Raw genomic sequence first — 26,615 nt, forward strand, 5'->3', positions numbered from 1 at the left:
CTGTTGAATCAGTATTGTCAGCATGGGTCTAATCAAACACAAAACTTTCATAAAGTAGACTAGGGATTGGAATGATTACAAGAGATCATAAGCTTTTAAGAGACTCTTGGTTGGTGGATTTGGGCAGTGGAGTGACATATGTTATCTTCCAAGCTGTGAGACCTTTAGACTGTTTCAGTGAAGCATTTGTTATTGCGGTTGGTGGTGTACCTAATTCATGGGAGAATTCCTTGTATAGTTTCACCGGTAGATCTATCGGAGGCGCTGATCGTTTGGTTTCAGGTGCCGAAGGCGCCTAGCTATTTGATATTCCTGTACCGTGTTCGGGGGAGATGGGGTTGGCACGCATCGTGGGAGGGAGCTGATGATGAGTTGCATTAATCGTTGGCAAATATTGGCATAGTGGTCGCTAGCATGGTGCGCGGCCTCCTCTTTGCTAAGCTGGTCTACAGAGGGGAAGGGATAAAGTCTTCGGTTGTCACAACCAGTAAGTTCTTTAATTCTGTCATACCACTGACTAATGATGGCCTGCTTTAAATGTTGCACTTTCTATGGGTAATAAGCCTCCATCGCGGCTCTTACTTCGCGTTGCACTTTGTTGTGGAGTTGCTTGTAGAGGTCGTCGTTGCGACTGTTGAATGCTCGATTTCGCTGTTGCATTAGTCGCTTAATGCGGTGGTTGATCTAGGGAGCGTCGGCCGGGTGTGGTGTTACCTTCTCCTGGGGAGAGAAATGTTGGCAGGCCTGGCTGCAGGCTTTATGATACTTCTCTCACGTTATTTCAACATCATCTTCAATGGTCACCTCAGTCCAGTTAGGACGAGTTACTCATCAACCGAAAATTCTCTGTTTTGTTTGTGTGTGTGTGTGTGTGTGTGTGTGTGTGTGTGTGTGTGTGTGTGTGTGTGTGTGTGTGATAGGTAGCATTACTATTTACTAGGTCAATACATTTCATGCCACAGGTATCCTGGACTTATCAAAAACCTACATAATGGGGATCAACGTGGCGCTGCTGGTCCTCTTGTTGACTGATGGTGTCTCCTGCCTGTTTGTCCACGCAAGTAAGTATCCATTCATCACCAAGGCCAGGTTGATCATAAGTTACCACAAGTGCCAAATCATCATTCCACTCCAAGCTCCTCTACCCATGTTAAGTACCTACCTTCAATGAGGCCACGACACTCCAAGAATCATATGGATGATCGCTCACAACACCAGTCGAAGGAACTAAACTGTGACAAACATCTATTCGTATTTGTTTGTATTTGTCAAGTCTAGAGGATATTTTCGTTTTTGCATGATCGTAAAGAGCCTTATTCTTATGTAATGTCTGTGGCATATTTTCTAGGTTGGTTCTCATCACAAGCCTTGCCTTATACAATTTTCTTTGATTGCAAATTATTTATTTGCTCAGCCAGAATTACTGCAACTCTGCGTTACATAACACAAAAATACAATTAATGCTTTACTGACTTACCAATAGATCCTCAAATCACAATTCTCATAGAGAAAAATTGCATACCTCTTATTACATACAGACAACATGAGATGTTCACTTTAACGGGAAATGGCAAATATGAATGGAAAAATATTTATGTGTATGAGAGAGCTTGGGAAGTGAGTCAGTTGTTGTTCGCTGATGATACAGCGCTGGTGGCTGATTCATGTGAGAAACTGCAGAAGATGGTGACTGAGTTTGGTAAAGTGTGTGAAAGAAGAAATTAAGAGTAAATGTGAATAAGAGCAAGGTTATTAGGTACAGTAGGATTGAGGGTCAAGTCAATTGGGAGGTGAGTTTGAATGGAGAAAAACTGGAGGAAGTGAAGTGTTTTAGAAATCTGGGAGTGGATCTGGCAGCGGATGGAACCATGGAAGCGGAAGTGGATCATAGGGTGGGGGAGGGGGCGAAAATTCTGGGAGCCTTGAAGAAAGTGTGGAAGTCGAGAACATTATCTCGGAAAGCAAAAATGGGTATGTTTGAAGGAATAGTGGTTCCAACAATGTTGTATGGTTGCGAGGCGTGGGCTATGGATAGAGTTGTGCGCAGGAAGATGGATGTGCTGGAAATGAGATGTTTGAGGACAATGTGTGGTGTGAGGTGGTTTGATCGAGTAAGTAACGTAAGGGTAAGAGAGATGTGTGGAAATAAAAAGAGCGTTGTTGAGAGAGCAGAAGAGGGTGTTTTGAAATGGTTTGGGCACATGCAGAGAATGAGTGAGGAAAGATTGACCAAGAGGATATATGTGTCGGAGGTGGAGGGAACGAGGAGAAGAGGGAGACCAAATTGGAGGTGGAAAGATGGAGTGAAAAAGATTTTGTGTGATCGGGGCCTGAACATGCAGGAGGGTGAAAGGAGGGCAAGGAATAGAGTGAATTGGAGCGATGTGGTATACCGGGGTGGACGTGCTGTCAGTGGATTGAATCAGGGCATGTGAAGCGTCTGGGGTAAACCATGGAAAGCTGTGTAGGTATGTATACTTGCGTGTGTGGATGTATGTATATACATGTGTATGGGGGTGGGTTTGGCCATTTCTTTCGTCTGTTTCCTTGCGCTACCTCGCAAACGCGGGAGACGGCGACAAAGCAAAAAAAAAAAAAATATATATATATATATATATATATATATATATATATATATATATATATATATATATATATATATATATATATATATATGAAGTCTGTTGGGGATGAGAGAGCTTGGGAAGTGAGTCAGTTCTTGTTCGCTGATGATACAGCGCTGGTGGCTGATTCATGTGAGAAACTGCAGAAGCTGGTGACTGAGTTTGGTAAAGTGTGTGAAAGAAGAAAGTTAAGAGTAAATGTGAATAACAGCAAGGTAATCAGGTACAGTAGGGTTGAGGGTCAAGTCAATTGGGAGGTAAGTTTGAATGGAGAAAAACTGGAGGAAGTAAAGTGTTTTAGATATCTGGGAGTGGATCTGGCAGCGGATGGAACCATGGAAGCGGAAGTGAATCATAGGGTGGGGGAGGGGGCGAAAATCCTGGGAGCCTTGAAGAATGTGCGGAAGTCGAGAACATTATCTCGGAAAGCAAAAATGGGTATGTTTGAAGGAATAGTGGTTCCAACAATGTTGTATGGTTGCGAGGCGTGGGCTATGGATAGAGTTGTGCGCAGGAGGATGGATGTGCTGGAAATGAGATGTTTGAGGACAATGTGTGGTGTGAGGTGGTTTGATCGAGTAAGTAACGTAAGGGTAAGAGAGATGTGTGGAAATAAAAAGAGCGTTGTTGAGAGAGCAGAAGAGGGTGTTTTGAAATGGTTTGGGCACATGCAGAGAATGAGTGAGGAAAGATTGACCAAGAGGATATATGTGTCGGAGGTGGAGGGAACGAGGAGAAGAGGGAGACCAAATTGGAGGTGGAAAGATGGAGTGAAAAAGATTTTGTGTGATCGGGGCCTGAACATGCAGGAGGGTGAAAGGAGGGCAAGGAATAGAGTGAATTGGAGCGATGTGGTATACCGGGGTTGACGTGCTGTCAGTGGATTGAATCAGGGCATGTGAAGCGTCTGGGGTAAACCATGGAAAGCTGTGTAGGTATGTATATTTGCGTGTGTGGACGTATGTATATACATGTGTATGGGGGGGGGGGGGGGTTGGGCCATTTCTTTCGTCTGTTTCCTTGCGCTACCTCGCAAACGCGGGAGACAGCGACAAAGTATAATGAAAAAATAATATATATGTATATATATATATATATATATATATATATATGTGTGTGTGTGTGTGTGTGGATGTGCTGGAAATGAGGTGTTTGAGGACAATATGTGGTGTGAGGTGGTTTGATCGAGTAAGTAATAATAGGGTAAGAGAGATATGTGGTAATAAAAAGAGTGTGGTCGAGAGAGCAGAAGAGGGTGTTTTGAAATGGTTTGGTCACATGGAGAGAATGAGTGAGGAAAGATTGACAAAGAGGATGTGTGTGTCAGAGGTTGGGGGAACGAGGAGAAGTGGGAGACCAAATTGGAGGTGGTAAGATGGAGTGAAAAAGATTTTGAGTGATTGGGGCCTGAACATGCAGGAGGGTGAAAGGCGTGCAAGGAATAGAGTGAATTGGAACGATGTGGTATACCGGGGTCGACGTGCTGTCAATGGATTGAATCAGGGCATGTGAAGCGTCTGGGGTAAACCATGGAAAGTTCTGTGGGGCCTGGATGTGGAAAGGGAGCTGTGGTTTCGGTGCATTATTACATGACAGCTAGAGACTGAGTGTGAACGAATAGGGCCTTTGTTGTCTTTTTCCTAACGCTACCTCGCATACATGAGGGGGGAGGGGGATTGTTATTTCATGTGTGGCGAGGTGGCGATGGAAATGAATAAGGGCCAACAGTATGAATTATGTACGTGTGTATATATGTATATATCTGTGTGTGTATATATATGTATACGTTGAGATTATAGGTATGTATATTTGAGTGTGTGGATGTGTATGTATATACATGTGTATGTGGGTGGGTTGGCCCATTCTTTCGTCTATTTCCTTGTGCTACCTCGCAAACGCGGGAGACAGCGACAAAGCAAAATAAATAAATAAATATAATAAATATAAAATATATATATATATATATGTGTGTGTGTGTGTGTACTTGATTGGATGTGTGTTTCATCACCTGTTTCCTAGCGCTACCTCGTTAACTCGGAAAACGTATTGCCCGCGAGTCGTAGAAGGCGACTAAAAGGGGCGGAAGCGGGGGCTGGAAACCCTCCTCTCTTTGTACTTTCAATTTATATAAGGGAAAACAAAAGAACGAGCCAAGTAGGGAGTGTTCATCCTCTTCGAAGGCTCAGACTGGGATGTCTGAATGTGTATAGATGAAAAGAAGATGAGAATAAAGGAGAGATAGGTAGTATGTTTGAGGAAAGAAACCTAGATGTTCTGGTTCTGAGTGAAACGAAGCTCAGTGGTAAAGGAGAAAAATGGTTTGGAAAAGTTTTGGGAATAAAGTGAGGGGTTGGTGAGAGGACAAGAGCTAAGGAATGAGTAGCATTAATCCTAAAGCAGAAGCTGTGGGAGAGTGTGATAGAGTGTAAGAAAGTAAATTCTAGATTGATGTGGGTAAGACTGAAAGTGGATGGAAAAAGATAGGTGAAAATTGGTGAAAATGCACCTGGTCATGAGATACAAGATCATGAGAGGCAAGTGTTTTGTGAGCAACTGAGTGAGTGTTTTAGCGGCTTTGATGTACGAGACTGGGTGATGGGTGATTTAAACGCAAAGATGAGTAATGTGGCAGTTGAGGGTATAATTGGTGCATATGGGATATTCAGTGTTGTGAATGGAAATGGTGAAGAGCTTATGGTTAAGTGTGCTGAAAAAAGACTGGTGATTGGGAATACGTGGTTTAAAAAGACAGACATATATAAGTATGCGTATTTGAGTAGGAGAGATGGTCAAAAGGCATTATTGGATTACATGTTAATTGATGGGCGTGTAAAAGAAAGACTCTTGTATGTTTATGTGCTGAGAGGAGCAGCTGGAGGGATGTCTGACCACTATATTGTGTAGGCGAAGGTGGAGATTTGTAGAGGTTTCAAAAAGAAAGAGAATGTTGGGGAGAAGAGAGTGGTGAAAGTAAGTGAGCTTGATAAGACACTTGTGTAAGGAAGTACCAGGAGAGACTGAGTGTAGAATGGCAAAGGGTGAGAGCAAATGTGGTGAGGGGAGTGGGTGAAGAATGGGATGTATATAGCGAGGCAGTGATATCATGTGCAAAAGATGCATGCGGCATAAGAAAGGTGGGAGGTGGGCAGATTAGAAAGGGTAGTGAGTGGTAGGATGAAGAAGTAAAGTTGTTAGTGAAAGAGAAAAGACAGGCGTTTGGACAATATGTGCAAGGAAGGAGTGCAAATGACTGCGATAGGAGGTCAAGAGGAAGATGCAAGGGTTGAAAAACAAGGCAAATGACATTTGGGGTGAGGGAGTATCATTAAACTTTAGAAAGTATAAAACGATGTTTTGGTAGGAGGTAGATAACGAGCATAAGACAAGAAAACAAATGGGAACATCGGTAAAGGGGGCGAATGGGGAGGTAGTGATAAGTGGTAAAGTGAGGGGGAGATGGAGTGGGTATTTTGAAGGTTTGTTGAATGTGTTTGACAATGGAGCGGTAAGTGTAGGGTGTTTTGGTCAGGGTGGTGTGGGAAATGAAAGGGTCAGGGAGCATGGTTTTGTTAAGAGAGAAGAGGGAATGAGAGCCTTGCGTAAGATGAAATTCGGCACTGCGATTGGTTTAGATGGTATTGTGGTAGAATCTATTAAGAAAGGGTGTGACTGTGTTGTTGATTGGTTGGTAAGGATATTCACTGTATGTATAGATCAGGGTGAAGTGCCTGAAGATTAGCGGAATGCATGCATAGTGCTATTGTACAAAGGCAAACGGGATAAAGGTGAGTGTTCAAACTACAGAGGCATAAGTTTGGTGAGTAATCCTGGGAAATTATATGGAAGGGTATTGATTGAGAGGGTGAAGGTATATACAGAGTGTCAGATTTGGGAGGAGCAGTGTGGTTTCAGAAGTGATAGAGGATGTGTGGATCATGCGTTTGCTTTGAAGACTGTGTGTAAGAAATAGATAGGGAAATAGATGAATCTATATGTAACATTTATGGCTCTGGAGAAAGCATATGATAGGGTCGATACAGATGCTTTTTGGAAAGTCTTAAGAGCATATGGTGAGGGAGGTAAGCTGCTAGAAGCAGTGATTTATTATCAAAGATACAAGGCATGTTTCCGAGTAGAAAGGGAGGAGAGTGAGTGGTTCCCAGTGAAGGTCAGTCTGCTGCAGGGGTCCTTGATGTCCCCATGGTTGTCTAATTTGTTTATGGATGGTGTAGTTAAGGAGGTAAGTCTTAGAGTTTTGGAGAGAGGGTCGAGTATGCAGTATGCTTGGGATTTGAGGTCCTGGGAGGTGAATCAGTTGTTGTTCGCCGATGATACAGCTCTGGTGGATGATTCGAGTAAGAAACTGCAGAGACTGGTGACTAAGTTTGGAAAAGTGTGTAAATGGAGAAAGTTAAGAGCAAATGTGAATAAGAGCAAAGTTATTAGGTTCATTAGGGTTGAGGGACAAGTTAATTGGGATGTAAATTTGGATGGAGAAAAAATGGAAGAAGTGAAGTGTTTTAGATATTTTGGAGTGGATGTAGCAGCGAATGGAACCATGGAAGCGGAAGTCAGTCACAGAGTGAAGGAAGGGGCGAAGATTCTGGGAGCGACGAAGAATGTGTGGAAGGGGAGAACGTTATCTTAGAGAGCAAAAATGGATATGTTTGAAAGAATAGTAGCTCCACATATCTTTGTATGGTTGCGAGGCATGGGCTACAGATAGAGTTTTACAGAGGAGGGTAGATGTGTTGGAAATGAAACGTATGAGGGCAGTATGTGGTGTGAAGTGCTTTGATCGAGTAAGTAATGAAAGGGTAAGAGAGATGTGTGGAAATAAAGATTGTGGTTGAAAGAGCAAAAGAGGGTGTGTTGAAATGGTTTGGGCATATGGAGATGAATGAATGAGGAGAGATTGTCAGAGATGATGTGTGTGTCAGAAGTGAAGGGAACAAGGAGAAGCGGGAGACCAAATTGGAAGTGGAAGGATGGAGTGAAGAAGATTTTGAACGATCGGGGCCTGAACATACAGGACGGTGAGAGGTGTGTCAGGAATAGAGTGAATTAAAACGGTGTGTTTTGTACCGGGGTCGACGTGCTGTCAGTCGACTGAACCAGGGCATGTGAAACGTCTGGGGTAAACCATAGAAAGGTATGTGGGGCCTGGATGTGGATAGGGAGTTGTGGTTTCGGTGCATTACTCATGACAGCTGGAAACTGAGTGTGAACTAAATGTGGCCTTTTTGTCTGTTTTCCTAGAGCCACCTCGCTGAAACAGGTGGTAGGTATGCTGTTTCCATTGGAGTGGGATGGCGCCGGAAATAGATGAAGGCAAGCAAATATGAATATGTACACATGTATATATGTATATATCTGTGTGTATGTATATGTATGTATATGTTCATATGTAGTTAATACGTATATGTATATGTATGTATATGTGTGTGTATAGGCTTTTACGTACATAGATTTGTATATGAGTGGATGGGCCATTCTTTGTCTGTTTCCTGGCGCTACCGCACTGACGCGGGAGACGACAATCAAGTATGATACAATATATATATATATATATATATATATATATATATATATATATATATATATATATATATATATATATATATATACATATATATATATATATATATATATATATATATATATATATATATATATATATATATATATATATATATATATATATATATATATATATATATATTGGAAAGGATCACGATTTTGCTCGTGACCAAGATATTCCTAAGAATCCACGGGGGAAATGAAACACGATAAGTTCTCAAGTGCACTTTCGTATGTAAATCACATCATCAGGGGAGACACAAGAGAGAAATATAAGTCAGTTGATATACATCGAAGAAACGAAGCTAGGACGCCATTTGGTAAAAATGCGATTGTCCAAGACAGAAACAGAGCGTTCATGAACTTCTCATTTTACAAATTGTATCAACAAAAAAGTTATATAATTTGTATAGACCATCACTAATATTAAGATTATAATTCTTTCTGTTTCTAATAATAGAAGATTCAATGATAGAGTTAGAGTTAATAATTGAGGTGGCATTACTCCAGTCAAAACAATGATCATAGTTATTAACGTGATTAAACAAGGCATTTGATTCTTGCCCCGTTCTTATACGATATTTATGTTGTTTAAGTCTAACCAGTCTGACCAACATAAAACTTATCACAATTTCCACATGGCACTTTATAGATGCATCCAGGAGAATTTTCTGGTGAATTCCTGATCAAGATATTCTTTACAGTATTATTGTTGCTGAAGGCAACATTTATATTAAAAGAATTAAGCAGCATGGGAAGTGAAGTAAAATCATTATTAAAAGGGAGAACTAAAAGATTCTTGGTGTCAATGGGAGGTTTGGGAGAGGTAGCGCTAGGAAAAGACAACAAAGGCCACATTCGTTCACACTCAGTCTCTAGCTGTCATTTATAATGTACCGAAACCACAGCTCCCTCTCGACATCCAGGCCCCACAAAACTTTCCATGGCTTACCTTAGACGCTTAACATGACCTGGTTCAATCCATTGACAGCACGTCGACCCCGGTATACCACATACTTCCAATTCACTCTATTCTTTGCACGCCTTTCACCCTCCTGCATATTCAGGCCCCGATCGCTCAAAATCTTTTTCACTCCATCTTTCCACCTCAAATTTGGTCTCCCATTTCTCCTCGTTCCCTCCGCCTCTGACACATATATCCTTTTTGCCAACCTTTCCTCAATCATTCTCTCCATGCGACCAAACCATTTCAATACTCACTCTTCTGCTCTCGCAAACACACTCTTTTTATTGACAAACACACACACACACACACACACACACACACACACACATATATATATATATATATATATATATATATATATATATATATATATATATATATATATATATATATATATATATATATATATATATTTATTTACTTATTTATTTTGCTTTGTCGCTGTCTCCCTCGTTAGCGACATAGCGCAAGGAAACAGACGAAAGAATGGCCAAACCCACCCACATACACATGCATACACATACACGTCCACACATGCAAATATACATACCTATACATCTCAATGTACACACACACACACACATATATATATATATATAAATATATATATATATATATATATATATATATATATATATATATATATATATATTTTTTTTTTTTGCTTTGTCGCTGTCTCACGCGTTTGCGAGGTAGCGCAAGGAAACAGACGAAAGAAATGGCCCAACCCACCCCCATACACATGTATATACATACGTCCACACACGAAAATGTACATACCTACACAGCTTTCCATGGTTTACCCCAGACGCTTCACATGCCCTGATTCAATCCACTGACAGCACGTCAACCCCTGTATACCACATCGATCCAATTCACTCTATTCCTTGCCCTCCTTTCACCCTCCTGCATGTTCAGGCCTCGATCACACAAAATCTTTTTCACTCCATCTTTCCACCTCCAATTTGGTCTCCCACTTCTCTTCGTTCCCTCCACCTCCGACACATATATCCTCTTGGTCAATCTTTCCTCACTCATTCTCTCCATGTGCCCAAACCATTTCAAAACACCCTCTTCTGCTCTCTCAACCACGCTCTTTTTTATTTCCACACATCTCTCTTACCCTTACGTTACTTACTCGATCAAACCACCTCACACCACACATTGTCCTCAAACATCTCATTTCCAGCACATCCATCCTCCTGCGCACAACTCTATCCATAGCCCACGCCTCGCAACCATACAACATTGTTGGAACCACTATTGGTTCAAACATACCCATTTTTGCTTTCCGAGATAATGTTCTCGACTTCCACACATTCTTCAAGGCTCCCAGAATTTTCGCCCCCTCCCCCACCCTATGATCCACTTCCGCTTCCATGGTTCCATCCGCTGCCACATCCACTCCCAGATATCTAAAACACTTTACTTCCTACAGTTTTTCTCCATTCAAACTTACCTACAAATTGACTTGACCCTTAACCCTACTGTACCTAATAACCTTGCTCTTATTCACATTTACATTATATACATATATATATATATATATATATATATATATATATATATATATATATATATATATATATATATATATATATATATATATATATATATTTATATTTATATTTATTTATTATACTTTGTCGCTGTCTCCCGCGTTTGCGAGGTAGCGCAAGGAAACAGACGAAAGAAATGGCCCAACCCCCCCCATACACATGTATATACATACGTCCACACACGCAAATATACACACCTACACAGCTTTCCATGGTTTACCCCAGACGCTTCACATGCCTTGATTCAATCCACTGACAGCACGTCAACCACGGTATACCACATCGCTCCAATTTACTCTATTCCTTGCCCTCCTTTCACCCTCCTGCATGTTCAGGCCCCGATCACACAAAATCTTTTTCACTCCAACTTTCCACCTCCAATTTGGTCTCCCTCTTCTCCTCGTTCCCTCCACCTCCGACACATATATCCTCTTGGTCAATCTTTCCTCACTCATTCTCTCCATGTGCCCAAACCACTTCAAAACACCCTCTTCTGCTCTCTCAACCACGCTCTTTTTATTTCCACACATCTCTCTTACCCTTACGTTACTCACTCGATCAAACCACCTCACACCACACATTGTCCTCAAACATCTCATTTCCAGCACATCCATCCTCCTGCGCACAACTCTATCCATAGCCCACGCCTCGCAACCATACAACATTGTTGGAACCACTATTCCTTCAAACATACCCATTTTTGCTTTCCGAGATAATGTTCTCGACTTCCACACATTCTTCAAGGCCCCCAGAATTTTCGCCCCCTCCCCCACCCTATGATCCACTTCCGCTTCCATGGTTCCATCCGCTGCCAGATCCACTCCCAGATATCTAAAACACTTCACTTCCTCCAGTTTTTCTCCATTCAAACTCATCTCCCAATTGACTTGACCCTCAACCCTACTGTACCTAATAACCTTGCTCTTATTCATATTTACTCTTAACTTTCTTCTTCCACACACTTTACCCAACTCAGTCACCAGCTTCTGCAGTTTCTCACATGAATCAGCCACCAGCGCTGTATCATCAGCGAACAACAACTGACTCACTTCCCAAGCTCTCTCATCCCCAACAGACTTCATACTTGCCCCTCTTTCCAAAACTCTTGCATTTACCTCCCTAACAACCCCATCCATAAACAAATTAAACAACCATGGAGACATCACACACCCCTGCCGCAAACCTACATTCACTGAGAACCAATCAATATATATATAAATATTAATTTTCCAAAAGAAGGAACAGAGGGGGCCAGGCGAGGATATTCCAAAGAAGGCCCAGTCCTCTGTTCTTAACGCTACCTCGCTAACGCGGGAAATGGCGAATAGTTTAAAAGAAAGAAAGAATACATATATATATATATATATATATATATATATATATATATATATATATATATATATATATATATATATTCTTTTTTTTTTATACTTTGTCGCTTTCTCCCGCGTTTGCGAGGTAGCGCAAGGAAACAGACGAAAGAAATGGCCCAACCCCCCCCCCCATACACATGTATATACATACGTCCACACACGCAAATATACATACCTACACAGCTTTCCATGGTTTACCCCAGACGCTTCACATGCCTTGATTCAATCCACTGACAGCACGTCAACCCCGGTATACCACATCGCTCCAATTCACTCTATTCCTTGCCCTCCTTTCACCCTACTGCATGTTCAGGCCCCGATCACACAAAATCTTTTTCACTCCATCTTTCCACCTCCAATTTGGTCTCCCTCTTCTCCTTGCTCCCTCCACCTCCGACACATATATCTTCTTGGTCAATCTTTCCTCACTCATCCTCTCCATGTGCCCAAACCACTTCAAAACACCCTCTTCTGCTCTCTCAACCACGCTCTTTTTATTTCCACACATCTCTCTTACCCTTACGCTACTCACTCGATCAAACCACCTCACACCACACATTGTCCTCAAACATCTCATTTCCAGCACATCCATCCTCCTGCGCACAACTCTATCCATAGCCCACGCCTCGCAACCATACAACATTGTTGGAACCACTATTCCTTCAAACATACCCATTTTTGCTTTCCGAGATAATGTTCTCGACTTCCACACATTCTTCAAGGCCCCCAAAATTTTCGCCCCCTCCCCCACCCTATGATCCACTTCCGCTTCCATGGTTCCATCCGCTGCCAGATCCACTCCCAGATATCTAAAACACTTCATTCCTCCAGTTTTTCTCCATTCAAACTCACCTCCCAATTGACTTGACCCTCAACCCTACTGTACCTAATAACCTTGCTCTTATTCACATTTACTCTTAACTTTCTTCTTCCACACACTTTACCAAACTCAGTCACCAGCTTCTGCAATTTCTCGCATGAATCAGCCACCAGCGCTGTATCATCAGCGAACAACTGACTCACTTCCCAAGCTTTCTCATCCCCAACAGACTTCATACTTGCCCCTCTTTCCAAAACTCTTGCATTTACCTCCCTAACAACCCCATCCATAAACAAATTAAACAACCATGGAGACATCACACACCCCTGTCGCAAACCTACATTCACTGAGAACCAATCACTTTCCTTTCTTCCTACACGTACACATGCCTTACATCCTCGATAAAAACTTTTCACTGCTTCTAACATCTTTCCTCCCACACCATATATTCTTAATACCTTCCAAAGAGCATCTCTATCAACTCTATCATATGCCTTCTCCAGATCCATAAATGCTACATACAAATCCATTTGCTTTTCTAAGTATTTCTCACATACATTCTTCAAAGCAAACACATGATCCACACATCCTCTACCACTTCTGAAACCACACTGCTCTTCCCCAATCTGATGCTCTGTACATGCCTTCAACCTCTCGATCAATACCCTCCCATATAATTTACCAGGAATACTCAACAAACTTATACCTCTGTAATTTGAGCACTCACTCTTATCCCCTTTGCCTTTGTACAATGGCACTATGCACGCATTCCGCCAATCCTCAGGCACCTCACCATGAGTCATACATACATTAAATAACCTTACCAACCAGTCAACAATACAGTCATCCCCTTTTTTAATAAATTCCACTGCAATACCATCCAAACCTGCTGCCTTGCCGGCTTTCATCTTCCGCAAAGCTTTCACTACCTCTTCTCTGTTTACCAAATCATTTTCCCTAACCCTCTCACTTTGCACACCACCTCGACCAAAACACCCTATATCTGCCACTCTATCATCAAAAACATTCAACAAACCTTCAAAATACTCACTCCATCTCCTTCTCACATCACGACTACTTGTTATCACCTCCCCATTTGCGCCCTTCACTGAAGTTCCCATTTGCTCCCTTGTCTTACGCACTTTATTTACCTCCTTCCAAACATCTTTTTATTCTCCCTAAAATTTAATGATACTCTCTCACCCCAACTCTCATTTGCCCTTTTTTTCACCTCTTGCACCTTTCTCTTGACCTCCTGTCTCTTTCTTTTATACATCTCCCACTCAATTGCACTTTTTCCCTGCAAAAATCGTCCAAATGCCTCTCTCTTCTCTTTCACTAATACTCTTACTTCTTCATTCCACCACTCACTACCCTTTCTAATCAACCCACCTCCCACTCTTCTCATGCCACAAGCATCTTTTGCGCAATCCATCACTGATTCCCTAAATACATCCCATTCCTCCCCTACTCCCCTTACTTCCATTGTTCTCACCTTTTTCCATTCTGTACTCAGTCTCCCTGGTACTTCCCCACACAGGTCTCCTTCTCAAGCTCACTTACTCTCACCACCCTCTTCACCCCAACATTCACTCTTCTTTTCTGAAAACCCATACAAATCTTCACCTTAGCCTCCACAAGATAATGATCAGACATCCCTCCAGTTGCACCTCTCAGCACATTAACATCCAAAAGTCTCTCTTTCGCACGCCTGTCAATTAACACGTAATCCAATAACGCTCTCTGGCCATCTCTCCTACTTACATAAGTATACTTATGTATATCTCGCTTTTTAAACCAGGTATTCCCAATCATCAGTCCTTTTTCAGCACATAAATCTACATGCTCTTCACCATTTCCATTTACAACACTGAACACCCCATGTATACCAATTATTCCCTCAACTGCCACATTACTCACCTTTGCATTCAAATCACCCATCACTATAACCCGGTCTCGTGCATCAAAACCACTAACACACTCATTCAGCTGCTCCCAAAACACTTGCCTCTCATGATCTTTCTTCTCATGCCCAGGTGCATATGCACCAATAATCACCCACCTCTCTCCATCAACTTTCAGTTTTACCCATATTAATCGAGAATTTACTTTCTTACACTCTATCACATACTCCCACAACTCCTGTTTCAGGAGTATTGCTACTCCTTCCCTTGCTCTTGTCCTCTCACTAACCCCTGACTTTACTCCCCAGACATTCCCAAACCACTCTTCCCCTTTACCCTTGAGCTTCGTTTCACTCAGAGCCAAAACATCCAGGTTCCTTTACTCAAACATACTACCTATCTCTCCTTTTTTCACATCTTGGTTACATCCACACACATTTAGGCACCCCACTCTGAGTCTTCGAGGAGGATGAGCACTCCCCGCGTGACTCCTTCTTCTGTTTCCCATTTTAGAAAGTTAATACAAGGAGGGGAGGATTTCTGGCCCCCCGCTCCCGTCCCCTCTAGTCGCTTTCTACGACATGCGAGGAATACTTGGGAAGTATTCTTTCACCCCTATCCCCAGGGATAATATACATATATATATACATATACACATACACACACATACACATACATACGCACATATACACAGACACACACATACATATATATACATATGAAAAATGTAAGAAACAATTTAGAAAACTGAAACTTCTAGCTTGAAATGAATGAAAAAAATGAATGTCACATAATGGTTCAACCTCTGGCTATGGAAAAAAGAAAATGTATAAGTTATTTACACAAACGTCAATAGCAGTTCTCATCAATTTAACCACTGTATCAATAAGCTTCAATGTCTAAGCTACATTTTTTTCCAATTTCACTATTTTCCTTCACATTTTCAATTTTATAAGTATGGAGGTCTATATTTCACTTTGACGAACTAGGCATGGGTTGAGGATGAGTGAACTAGAAGCTGCATCTTCAAGATCCTCCCCATGAAACTGGGAACAGAGGCGTTGATAAGACAACTCTGGTAATAGGAAATGGAAAGTTTAGGATGGTATAGAGAGGAGTCGGCTCCTTGTCTCCTGCTCCAGCTATCGGCCGGCAGCACGACTACTGCTGCTGCTGCTGTTCCAGGCCTCGGCTCCTGTCACTTGCTGCACAGCCATCAGCAGCACCACCACTGCTGCTGCTCCTTGACATGATGATAGTGGACTGGTTGGCGTTTCTTGATGGTGTACGCCCGGTGGTCGGAGGTAAGCCAAGAAGGCGATCTCGTCAGCCCGTTCCTGATTTTCACTTCGCTTTATCCCATCAATTTTTGCGTCGAAAGGAACACTGATGAGTTGCTTCATGAGAACGCAGCACAAGTCTCCACCGGTACTAGATCTTTCCGCTCAGGGTTGTACGATCACGGGGATATAACGCGATGTAGCGTAGCAGAGCACAGAACACTTTCCGTGTAGAGTCACACACTAAAATCAGGCGGCCTACCCCCTCACCAGTGATTGTGGTTCCCTCTGTTGGCGAGGCGAGGAAGCAAATGCTTCATCATTACCAAGGAACTGCTGTCGTCAGGATCAGCAATGACTTCAGGAACCTGTAATCATAAATGGTTGAAATAAGACCCGTTGTTAGGATCAAACATCACTTGTATATATAATATATATATATATGTATATATATATGTATATATAATATATAGAATATATATATATATTTCCTTTTCCACAGCCAGAGGTTGAACCATTATGTGACGTTCATTTTTTCATTCATTTCAAGCTAAAAGTTTGTTTTCTAAATTGTTTCTTACATTTTTCATATGTATATATATGTATGTGTGTGTGTGTGTGTATGTGCGTATGTGTGTGTATGTGTGTGTGTGTGTGTGTGTGTGTATATATATATGTATATTATCCCTGGGGATAGGGGTGAAAGAATACTTCCCACGTATTCCTCGCGTGTCGTAAAAAGCGACTAGAGGGGACGGGAGCGGGGGGGCCGGAAATCCTCCCCTCCTTGTATTAACTTTCTAAAATGGGAAACAGAAGAAGGAGTCACGCGGGGAGTGCTCATCCTCCTCGAAGGCTCAGAGTGGGGTGCCTAAATGTGTGTGGATGTAACCAAGATGTGAAAGAAGGAGAGATAGGTAGTATGTTTGAGGAAAGGAACCTGGATGTTTTGGCTCTGAGTGAAACGAAGCTCAAGGGTAAAGGGGAAGAGTGGTTTGGAAATGTCTGGGGAGTGAAGTCAGGGGTTAGTGAGAGGACAAGAGCAAGGGAAGGAGTAGCAATACTCCTGAAACAGGAGTTGTGGGAGTATGTGATAGAATGTAAGAAAGTAAATTCTCGATTAATATGGGTAAAATTGAAAGTTGATGGAGAGAGGTGGGTGATTATTGGTGCATATGCACCTGGGCATGAGAAGAAAGATCATGAGAGGCAAGTGTTTTGGGAGCAGCTAAATGAGTGTGTTAGCGGTTTTGATGCACGAGACCGGGTTATAGTGATGGGTGATTTGAATGCAAAGGTGAGTAATGTGGCAGTTGAGGGAATAATTGGTATGCATGGGGTGTTCAGTGTTGTAAATGGAAATGGTGAGGAGCTTGTAGATTTATGTGCTGAAAAAGGACTGATGATTGGGAATACCTGGTTTAAAAAGCGAGATATACATAAGTATACTTATGTAAGTAGGAGAGATGGCCAGAGAGCGTTATTGGATTACGTGTTAATTGACAGGCGTGCGAAAGAGAGACTTTTGGATGTCAATGTGCTGAGAGGTGCAACTGGAGGGGTGTCTGATCATTATCTTGTGGAGGCTAAGGTGAAGATTAGTATGGGTTTTCAGAAAAGAAGAGTGAATGTTGGGGTGAAGAAGGTGGTGAGAGTAAGTGAGCTTGGGAAGGAGACCTGTGTGAGGAAGTATCAGGAGAGACTGTGTACAGAATGGAAAAAGGTGAGAACAATGGAAGTAAGGGGAGTGGGGGAGGAATGGGATGTATTTAGGGAATCAGTGATGGATTGCGCAAAAGATGCTTGTGGCATGAGAAGAGTGGGAGGTGGGCTGTTTAGAAAGGGTAGTGAGTGATGGGATGAAGAAGTAAGAGTATTAGTGAAAGAGAAGAGAGAGGCATTTGGACGATTTTTGCAGGGAAAAAATGCAATTGAGTGGGTGAAGTATAAAAGAAAGAGACAGGAGGTCAAGAGAAAGGTGCAAGAGGTGAAAAAAAGGGCAAATGAGAGTTGGGGTGAGAGACTATCAGTAAATTTTAGGGAGAATAAAAAGATGTTCTGGAAGGAGGTAAATAGGGTGCGTAAGACAAGGGAGCAAATGGGAACTTCAGTGAAGGGCGTAAATGGGGAGGTGATAACAAGTAGTGGTGATGTGAGAAGGAGATGGAATGAGTATTTTGAAGGTTTGTTGAATGTGTCTGATGACAGAGTGGCAGATATAGGGTGTTTGGGTCGAGGTGGTGTGCAAAGTGAGAGGGTTAGGGAAAATGATTTGGTAAACAGAGAAGAGGTAGTAAAAGCTTTGCGGAAGATGAAAGCCGGCAAGGCAGCAGGTTTGGATGGTATTGCAGTGGAATTTATTAAAAAAGGGGGTGACTGTATTGTTGACTGGTTGGTAAGGTTATTTAATGTATGTATGACTCATGGTGAGGTGCCTGAGGATTGGCGGAATGCGTGCATAGTGCCATTGTACAAAGGCAAAGGGGATAAGAGTGAGTGCTCAAATTACAGAGGTATAAGTTTGTTGAGTATTCCTGGTAAATTATATGGGAGGGTATTGATTGAGAGGGTGAAGGCATGTACAAAGCATCAGATTGGGGAAGAGCAGTGTGGTTTCAGAAGTGGTAGAGGATGTGTGGATCAGGTGTTTGCTTTGAAGAATGTATGTGAGAAATACTTAGAAAAGCAAATGGATTTGTATGTAGCATTTATGGATCTGGAGAAGGCATATGATAGAGTTGATAGAGATGCTCTGTGGAAGGTATTAAGAATATATGGTGTGGGAGGCAAGTTGTTAGAAGCAGTGAAAAGTTTTTATCGAGGATGTAAGGCATGTGTACGTGTAGGAAGAGAGGAAAGTGATTGGTTCTCAGTGAATGTAGGTTTGCGGCAGGGGTGTGTGATGTCTCCATGGTTGTTTAATTTGTTTATGGATGGGGTTGTTAGGGAGGTAAATGCAAGAGTCTTGGAAAGAGGGGCAAGTATGAAGTCTGTTGGGGATGAGAGAGCTTGGGAAGTGAGTCAGTTGTTGTTCGCTGATGATACAGCGCTGGTGGCGGATTCATGTGAGAAACTGCAGAAGCTGGTGACGGAGTTTGATAAAGTGTGTGGAAGAAGAAAGTTAAGAGTAAATGTGAATAAGAGCAAGGTTATTAGGTACAGTAGGGTTGAGGGTCAAGTCAATTGGGAGGTGAGTTTGAATGGAGAAAAACTGGAGGAAGTGAAGTGTTTTAGATATCTGGGAGTGATCTGTCAGCGGATCTAACCATGGAAGCGGAAGTGGATCATAGGGTGGGGAAGGGGGCGAAAATTTTGGGAGCCTTGAAAAATGTGTGGAAGTCGAGAACATTATCTCGGAAAGCAAAAATGGGTATGTTTGAAGGAATAGTGGTTCCAACAATGTTGTATGGTTGCGAGGCGTGGGCTATGGATAGAGTTGTGCGCAGGAGGATGGATGTGCTGGAAATGAGATGTTTGAGGACAATGTGTGGTGTGAGGTGGTTTGATCGAGTAAGTAACGTAAGGGTAAGAGAGATGTGTGGAAATAAAAAGAGCGTGGTTGAGAGAGCAGAAGAGGTGTTTTGAAATGGTTTGGGCACATGGAGAGAATGAGTGAGGAAAGATTGACCAAGAGGATATATGTGTCGGAGGTGGAGGGAACGAGGAGAAGAGGGAGACCAAATTGGAGGTGGAAAGATGGAGTGAAAAGGATTTTGTGTGATCGGGGCCTGAACATGCAGGAGGGTGAAAGGAGGGCAAGGAATAGAGTGAATTGGAGCGATGTGGTATACAGGGGTTGACGTGCTGTCAGTGGATTGAATCAAGGCATGTGAAGCGTCCGGGGTAAACCATGGAAAGCTGTGTAGGTATGTATATTTGCGTGTGTGGACGTGTGTATGTACATGTGTATGGGGGGGGTTGGGCCATTTCTTTCGTCTGTTTCCTTGCGCTACCTCGCAACCGCGGGAGACAGCGACGAGGTATAAAAAAAAAAAAATAAATATATATATATATATATATATATATATATATATATATATATATATATATATATATATACATAATTCATACTGTCTACCTTTATTTATTCCCATATATATATATATATATATATATATATATATATATATATATATATATATATATATATATATATATATATATATATATATATATATATATATATATATATATATATATATATATATATATATATATATATATATATAAATATATATATATATATATACACACACACACAAAGACATATACATAAATACACATGTACATAATTCATACTGTCTACCTTTATTTATTCCCATCGCCACCTCGCCACACATGGAATAACAACCCCCTCCCCCCTCATGTGTGCGAGGTAGCGCTAGGAAAAGACAACAAAGGCCCCATTCGTTCACACTCAGTCTCTAGCTGTCATGTAATAATGCACCGAAACCACCGCTCCCTTTCCAAATCCAGGCCCCACACAACTTTCCATGGTTTACCCCAGACGCTTCACATGCCCTGATTCAATCCATTGACAGCACGTCAGCCCCGGTATACCATATCGTTCCAATTCACTCTATTCCTTGCACGCCTTTCACCCTCCTATATGTTTAGGCCCCGATCACACAAAATCTTTTTCACTCCATCTTTCCACCTCCAATTTGGTCACCCACTTCTCCTCGCTTCCTCCACCTCTGACACATATATCCTCTTGGTCAATCTTTCCTCACTCATTCTCTCCATGTGCCCAAACCATTTCAAAACACCCTCTTCTGCTCTCTCAACCACACTCTTTTTGTTTCCACACATCTCTCTTACCCTTACATTACTTACTCGATTAAACCACCTCACACAACATATTGTCCTGAAACATCTCATTTCCAGCACATCAAACCTCCTGCGCACAACTCTATCCATAGCCCACGCCTCGCAACCATACATCATTGTTGGAACCACTATTCCTTCAAACTTACCCATTTTTGCTTTCCGAGATAATGTTTTCGACTTCCACACATTCTTCAAGGCTCCAAGAATTTTCGCCCCTTCCCCCACCCAATGATTCACTTCCGCTTCCACGGTTCCATCCGCTGCCAGATCCACTCCCAGATATCTAAAACACTTTACTTCCTCCAGTTTTTTCCATTCAAACTTACCTCCCAGTTTACTTGACCCTCAACCCTACTGTACCTAATAACCTTGCTCTTATTCACATTTACTCTTAACTTTCACACACTTTACCAAACTCAGTCACCAGCTTCTGCAGTTTCTCACAAGAATCAGCCACCAGCGCTGTATCATCAGCGAACAACAACTGACTCACTTCCCAAGCTCTCTCATCCACAACAGACTTCATACTTGCCCCTCTTTCCAAAACTCTTGCATTCACCTCCCTAACAACCCCATCCATAAACAAATTAAACAACCATGGAGACATCACACACCCCTGCCGCAAACCTACATTCACTGAAGACCAATCACTTTCCTCTCTTTCTAGACGTACACATGCCTTACTTCCTCGATAAAAACTTTTCACTGCTTCAAACAATTTGCCTCACACACCATACATTCTTAATACCTTCCACAGAGCATCTCTATCAACTCTATCATATGCCTTCTCCAGATCCATAAATGCTACATACAAATCCATTTGCTTTTCTAAGTATTTCTCACATACATTCTTCAAAGCAAACACCTGATCCACACATCCTCTACCACTTCTAAAACCACACTGCTCTTCCCCAATCTGATGCTCTGTACATGCCTTCAACCTCTCAATCAATACCCTCCCATGTAATTTACCAGGAATACTCAAAAAACCTATACCTCTGTAATTTGAGCACTCACTCTTATCCCCTTTGTCTTTGTACAATGGCACTATGCAAGCATTCCGCCAGTCCTCAGGCACCGTACTATGAATCATACATACATTAAATAACCTCACCAACCAGCCAACAATACAGTCACCCCCTTTTTTAATAAATTCCACTGCAATACCATCCAAATCTGCTGCCTTGCCGGCTTTCATCTTCCGCAAAGATTTTACTACCTCTCCTCTGTTAACCAAATCATTTTCCCCAACCCTCTCACTTTGCACACCACCTCGACCAAAACACCCTATATCTGCCACTCTATCATCAAACACATTATACAAACCTTCAAAATACTCACTCCATCTCCTTCTCACATCACCACTACTAGTTATCCCCTCCCCATTAGCGCCCCTCACTGAAGTTCCCATTTGCTCCCTTGTCTTACGCACTTTATTTACCTCCTTCCAAAACATCTTTATATTCTCCCTAAAATTTAATGATACACTCTCACCCGAACTCTCATTTGCCCTCTTTTTCACCTCTTGCACCTTTCTCTTGACCTCCTGTCTCTTTCTTTTATACATCTCCCCCTCATTTGCAGTTTTTCCCTACAAAAATCGTCCAAATGCCTCTCTCTTCTCTTTCACTAATAATCTTACTTCTTCATCCCACCACTCACTCCCCTTTCTAATCAACCCACTTTCCACGCTTCTCATGATACAAGCATCTTTTGCGCAAGCCATCACTGCTTCCCGAAATACATCCCATTCCTCCCCACACTCCCCTTACCTCCTTTGTTCTCACCTTTTTCCATTCTGTACTCAGTCTCTCCTGGTACTTCCTCACACAAGTCTCCTTCCCAAGCTCACTCACTCTCACCACTGTCTTCACCTCAACATTCTCTCTTCTTTTCTGAAAACCCCTACAAATCTTCACCTTCGCCTCCACAAGATAATGATCCGACATCCCTCCAGTTGCACCTCTCAGCACATTAACATCCAAAAGTCTCTCTTTCGCGCGCCTATCAATTAACACGTAATCCAAGAACGCTCTCTGGCCATCTCTCCTACTTACATACGTATACTTATGTATATCTCGCTTTTTAAACCAGGTATTCCCAATCACCAGTCCTTTTTCAGCACATAAATCTACAAGCTCTTCACCATTTCCATTTACAACACTGAACACCCCATGTATACCAATTATTCCCTCAACTGCCACATTACTCACCTTTGCATTCAAATCACCCATCACTATAACCCGGTCTTGTGCATCAAAACCACTAACACACTCATTCAGCTGCTCTCTAAACACTTGCCTCTCATGATCTTTCTTCTCATGCCCAAGTGCATATGCACCAATAATCCCCCATCTCTCTCCATGAACTTTCAGTTTTAACCATATCAATCTAGAATTTAATTTCTTACACTCTATTACATACTCCCACAACTCCTGTTTCAGGAGTAGTGCTACTCCTTCCCTTGCTCTTGTCCTCTCACTAACCCCTGACTTTACTCCCAAGACATTCCCAAACCACTCTTCCCCTTTACCCTTGAGCTTCGTTTCACTCAGAGCTAAAACATCCAGGTTCCTTTCCTCCAACATACTACCCATCTCTCCTTTTTTCTCATCTTAGTTACATCCACACACATTTAGACACCCCAGTCTGAGCCTTCGAGGATATATATATATATCTTTTTCTTCTTTCATACTATTCGCCATTTCCCGCATTAGCGAGGTAGTGTTAAGAACAGAGGACTGGGCCTTTGAGGGAATATCCTCATCTGGCCCCCTTCTCTGTTCCTTCTTTGGGAAAAAAAAAAAAAAAAAAAAAAAAAAAAAAAAGAGGGGAGGATTTCCAGCCCCCCGCTCCCTTCCCTTTTAGTCGCCTTCTACGACACGCAGGGAATACATGGGAAGTATTCTTTCTCCCCTATCCCCAGGGATAAATATATATATATATATATATATATATATATATATATATATATATATATATATATATATATATATATATATATATATATATATATATATATATATATATATATATATATATATATATATATATATATATATATATATAATATATATGTATATATATATATATATACATATATATATATATACATATATATATATATATATATATATATATATATATATTTCTCACATACATTCTTCAAAGCAAACACCTGATCCACACATCCTCTACCACTTCTGAAACCACACTGCTCTTCCCCAATCTGATGCTCTGTACATGCCTTCACCCTTTCAATCAATACCCTCCCATATAATTTACCAGGAATACTCAACAAACTTATACCTCTGTAATTTGAGCACTCACTCTTATCCCCTTTGCCTTTGTACAATGGCACTATGCACGCATTCCGCCAATCCTCAGGCACCTCACCATGAGTCATACATACATTAAATAACCTTACCAACCACTCAATAATACAGTCACCCCCTTTTTTAATAAATTCCACTGCAATACCATCCAAACCTGCTGCCTTGCCGGCTTTCATCTTCCGCAAAGCTTTTACTACCTCTTCTCTGTTTACCAAATCATTTTCCCTAACCCTCTCACTTTGCACACCACCTCGACCCAAACACCCTATATCTGCTACTCTGTCATCAGACACATTCAACAAACCTTCAGGTGGATCAGGTGTTTGCTTTGAAGAATGTATGTGAGAAATACTTAGAAAAGCAAATGGATTTGTATGTAGCATTTATGGATCTGGAGAAGGCATATGATAGAGTTGATAGAGATGCTCTGTGGAAGGTATTAAGAATATATGGTGTGGGAGGCAAGTTGTTAGAAGCAGTGAAAAGTTTTTATCGAGGATGTAAGGCATGTGTACGTGTAGGAAGAGAGGAAAGTGATTGGTTCTCAGTGAATGTAGGTTTGCGGCAGGGGTGTGTGATGTCTCCATGGTTGTTTAATTTGTTTATGGATGGGGTTGTTAGGGAGGTAAATGCAAGAGTCTTGGAAAGAGGGGCAAGTATGAAGTCTGTTGGGGATGAGAGAGCTTGGGAAGTGAGTCAGTTGTTGTTCGCTGATGATACAGCGCTGGTGGCGGATTCATGTGAGAAACTGCAGAAGCTGGTGACGGAGTTTGGTAAAGTGTGTGGAAGAAGAAAGTTAAGAGTAAATGTGAATAAGAGCAAGGTTATTAGGTACAGTAGGGTTGAGGGTCAAGTCAATTGGGAGGTGAGTTTGAATGGTGAAAAACTGGAGGAAGTGAAGTGTTTTAGATATCTGGGAGTGGATCTTTCAGCGGATGGAACCATGGAAGCGGAAGTGGATCATAGGGTGGGGGAGGGGGCGAAAATTTTGGGAGCCTTGAAAAATGTGTGGAAGTCGAGAACATTATCCCGGAAAGCAAAAATGGGTATGTTTGAAGGAATAGTAGTTCCAACAATGTTGTATGGTTGCGAGGCGTGGGCTATGGATAGAGTTGTGCGCAGGAGGATGGATGTGCTGGAAATGAGATGTTTGAGGACAATGTGTGGTGTGAGGTGGTTTGATCTAGTAAGTAACGTAAGGGTAAGAGAGATGTGTGGAAATAAAAAGAGCGTGGTTGAGAGAGCAGAAGAGGGTGTTTTGAAATGGTTTGGGCACATGGAGAGAATGAGTGAGGAAAGATTGACCAAGAGGATATATGTGTCGGAGGTGGAGGGAACGAGGAGAAGAGGGAGACCAAATTGGAGGTGGAAAGATGGAGTGAAAAAGATTTTGTGTGATCGGGGCCTGAACATGCAGGAGGGTGAAAGGAGGGCAAGGAATAGAGTGAATTGGAGCGATGTGGTATACAGGGGTTGACGTGCTGTCAGTGGATTGAATCAAGGCATGTGAAGCGTCCGGGGTAAACCATGGAAAGCTGTGTAGGTATGTATATTTGTGTGTGTGGACGTGTGTATGTACATGTGTATGGGGGGGGGTTGGGCCATTTCTTTCGTCTGTTTCCTTGCGCTACCTCGCAAACGCGGGAGACAGCGACAAAGTATAAAAAAAAAAAAAAAAAAAAAAATATATATATATATATATATATATATATATATATATATATATATATATATATATATATATATATATATGTATATATATATATATACATATATATTATATATATATATATTATATATATATATATATATATATATATATATATATATATATATATATATATATATATATATATATATATATATATATATATATATATATATGTATAAAACGCAGGTATTGAAGATGTGAGTGGGTGTGTGGGCGCCGTGCTTGAGGCCACGTCTGATCCATCCTGCTCCCTCATCCTCCTCACTGATGGGAACAGCTCAGCCTCCACCATCCTCAAGGTGATGTTTGCTCCTACATACACGTTCTCCAGTTTTCAACCAGGTAATGTATGATTGATTATATATGCAATGTATGTGTTATGCTCTGTTGTAAAAACAATTTCGCAAAAATTGGACGATATGGGCAAATAAATGACCTCCATATTATTCAGCAGATGAATTCTTCAGTTCCATGTCTACAGTTGAACGAAGCAAAGACGTACCTCAGCCGTAGACTATTTTCCCAGGGCCAGATGACTAGCTATATGTGTCAGGAATTTACAGCCGCGAGGTAGTGAAACACTTGTATCATTTCGACCTAAACACATTTTCTGGGCTTCGATAATCCAGTCC

The 26,615-nt window shown here is 41.6% G+C and overlaps 2 protein-coding genes across 2 annotated transcripts in view; both read left to right on the plus strand.

The window, feature by feature from the left end:
• Positions 1-966: 966 nt before the first annotated feature.
• The window catches only part of LOC139754190 (ionotropic receptor 93a-like), a 298,583-nt gene continuing 272,934 nt past the window's right edge, over positions 967-26,615 (plus strand). The window contains exons 1-2 of the mRNA XM_071671401.1: positions 967-1,061; positions 26,170-26,282. Coding sequence (XP_071527502.1) covers positions 992-1,061; positions 26,170-26,282 — 183 coding nt within the window. The 5' untranslated portion in view covers positions 967-991. The remainder of the gene's footprint in view (positions 1,062-26,169; positions 26,283-26,615) is intronic.
• The window catches only part of LOC139754288 (uncharacterized), a 48,534-nt gene continuing 48,356 nt past the window's right edge, over positions 26,438-26,615 (plus strand). The window contains exon 1 of the mRNA XM_071671670.1: positions 26,438-26,553. Coding sequence (XP_071527771.1) covers positions 26,438-26,553 — 116 coding nt within the window. The remainder of the gene's footprint in view (positions 26,554-26,615) is intronic.

The sequence above is a fragment of the Panulirus ornatus genome, chromosome 16 (genome assembly GCF_036320965.1).
Source record: "Panulirus ornatus isolate Po-2019 chromosome 16, ASM3632096v1, whole genome shotgun sequence".
Taxonomy (NCBI): domain Eukaryota; kingdom Metazoa; phylum Arthropoda; class Malacostraca; order Decapoda; family Palinuridae; genus Panulirus; species Panulirus ornatus.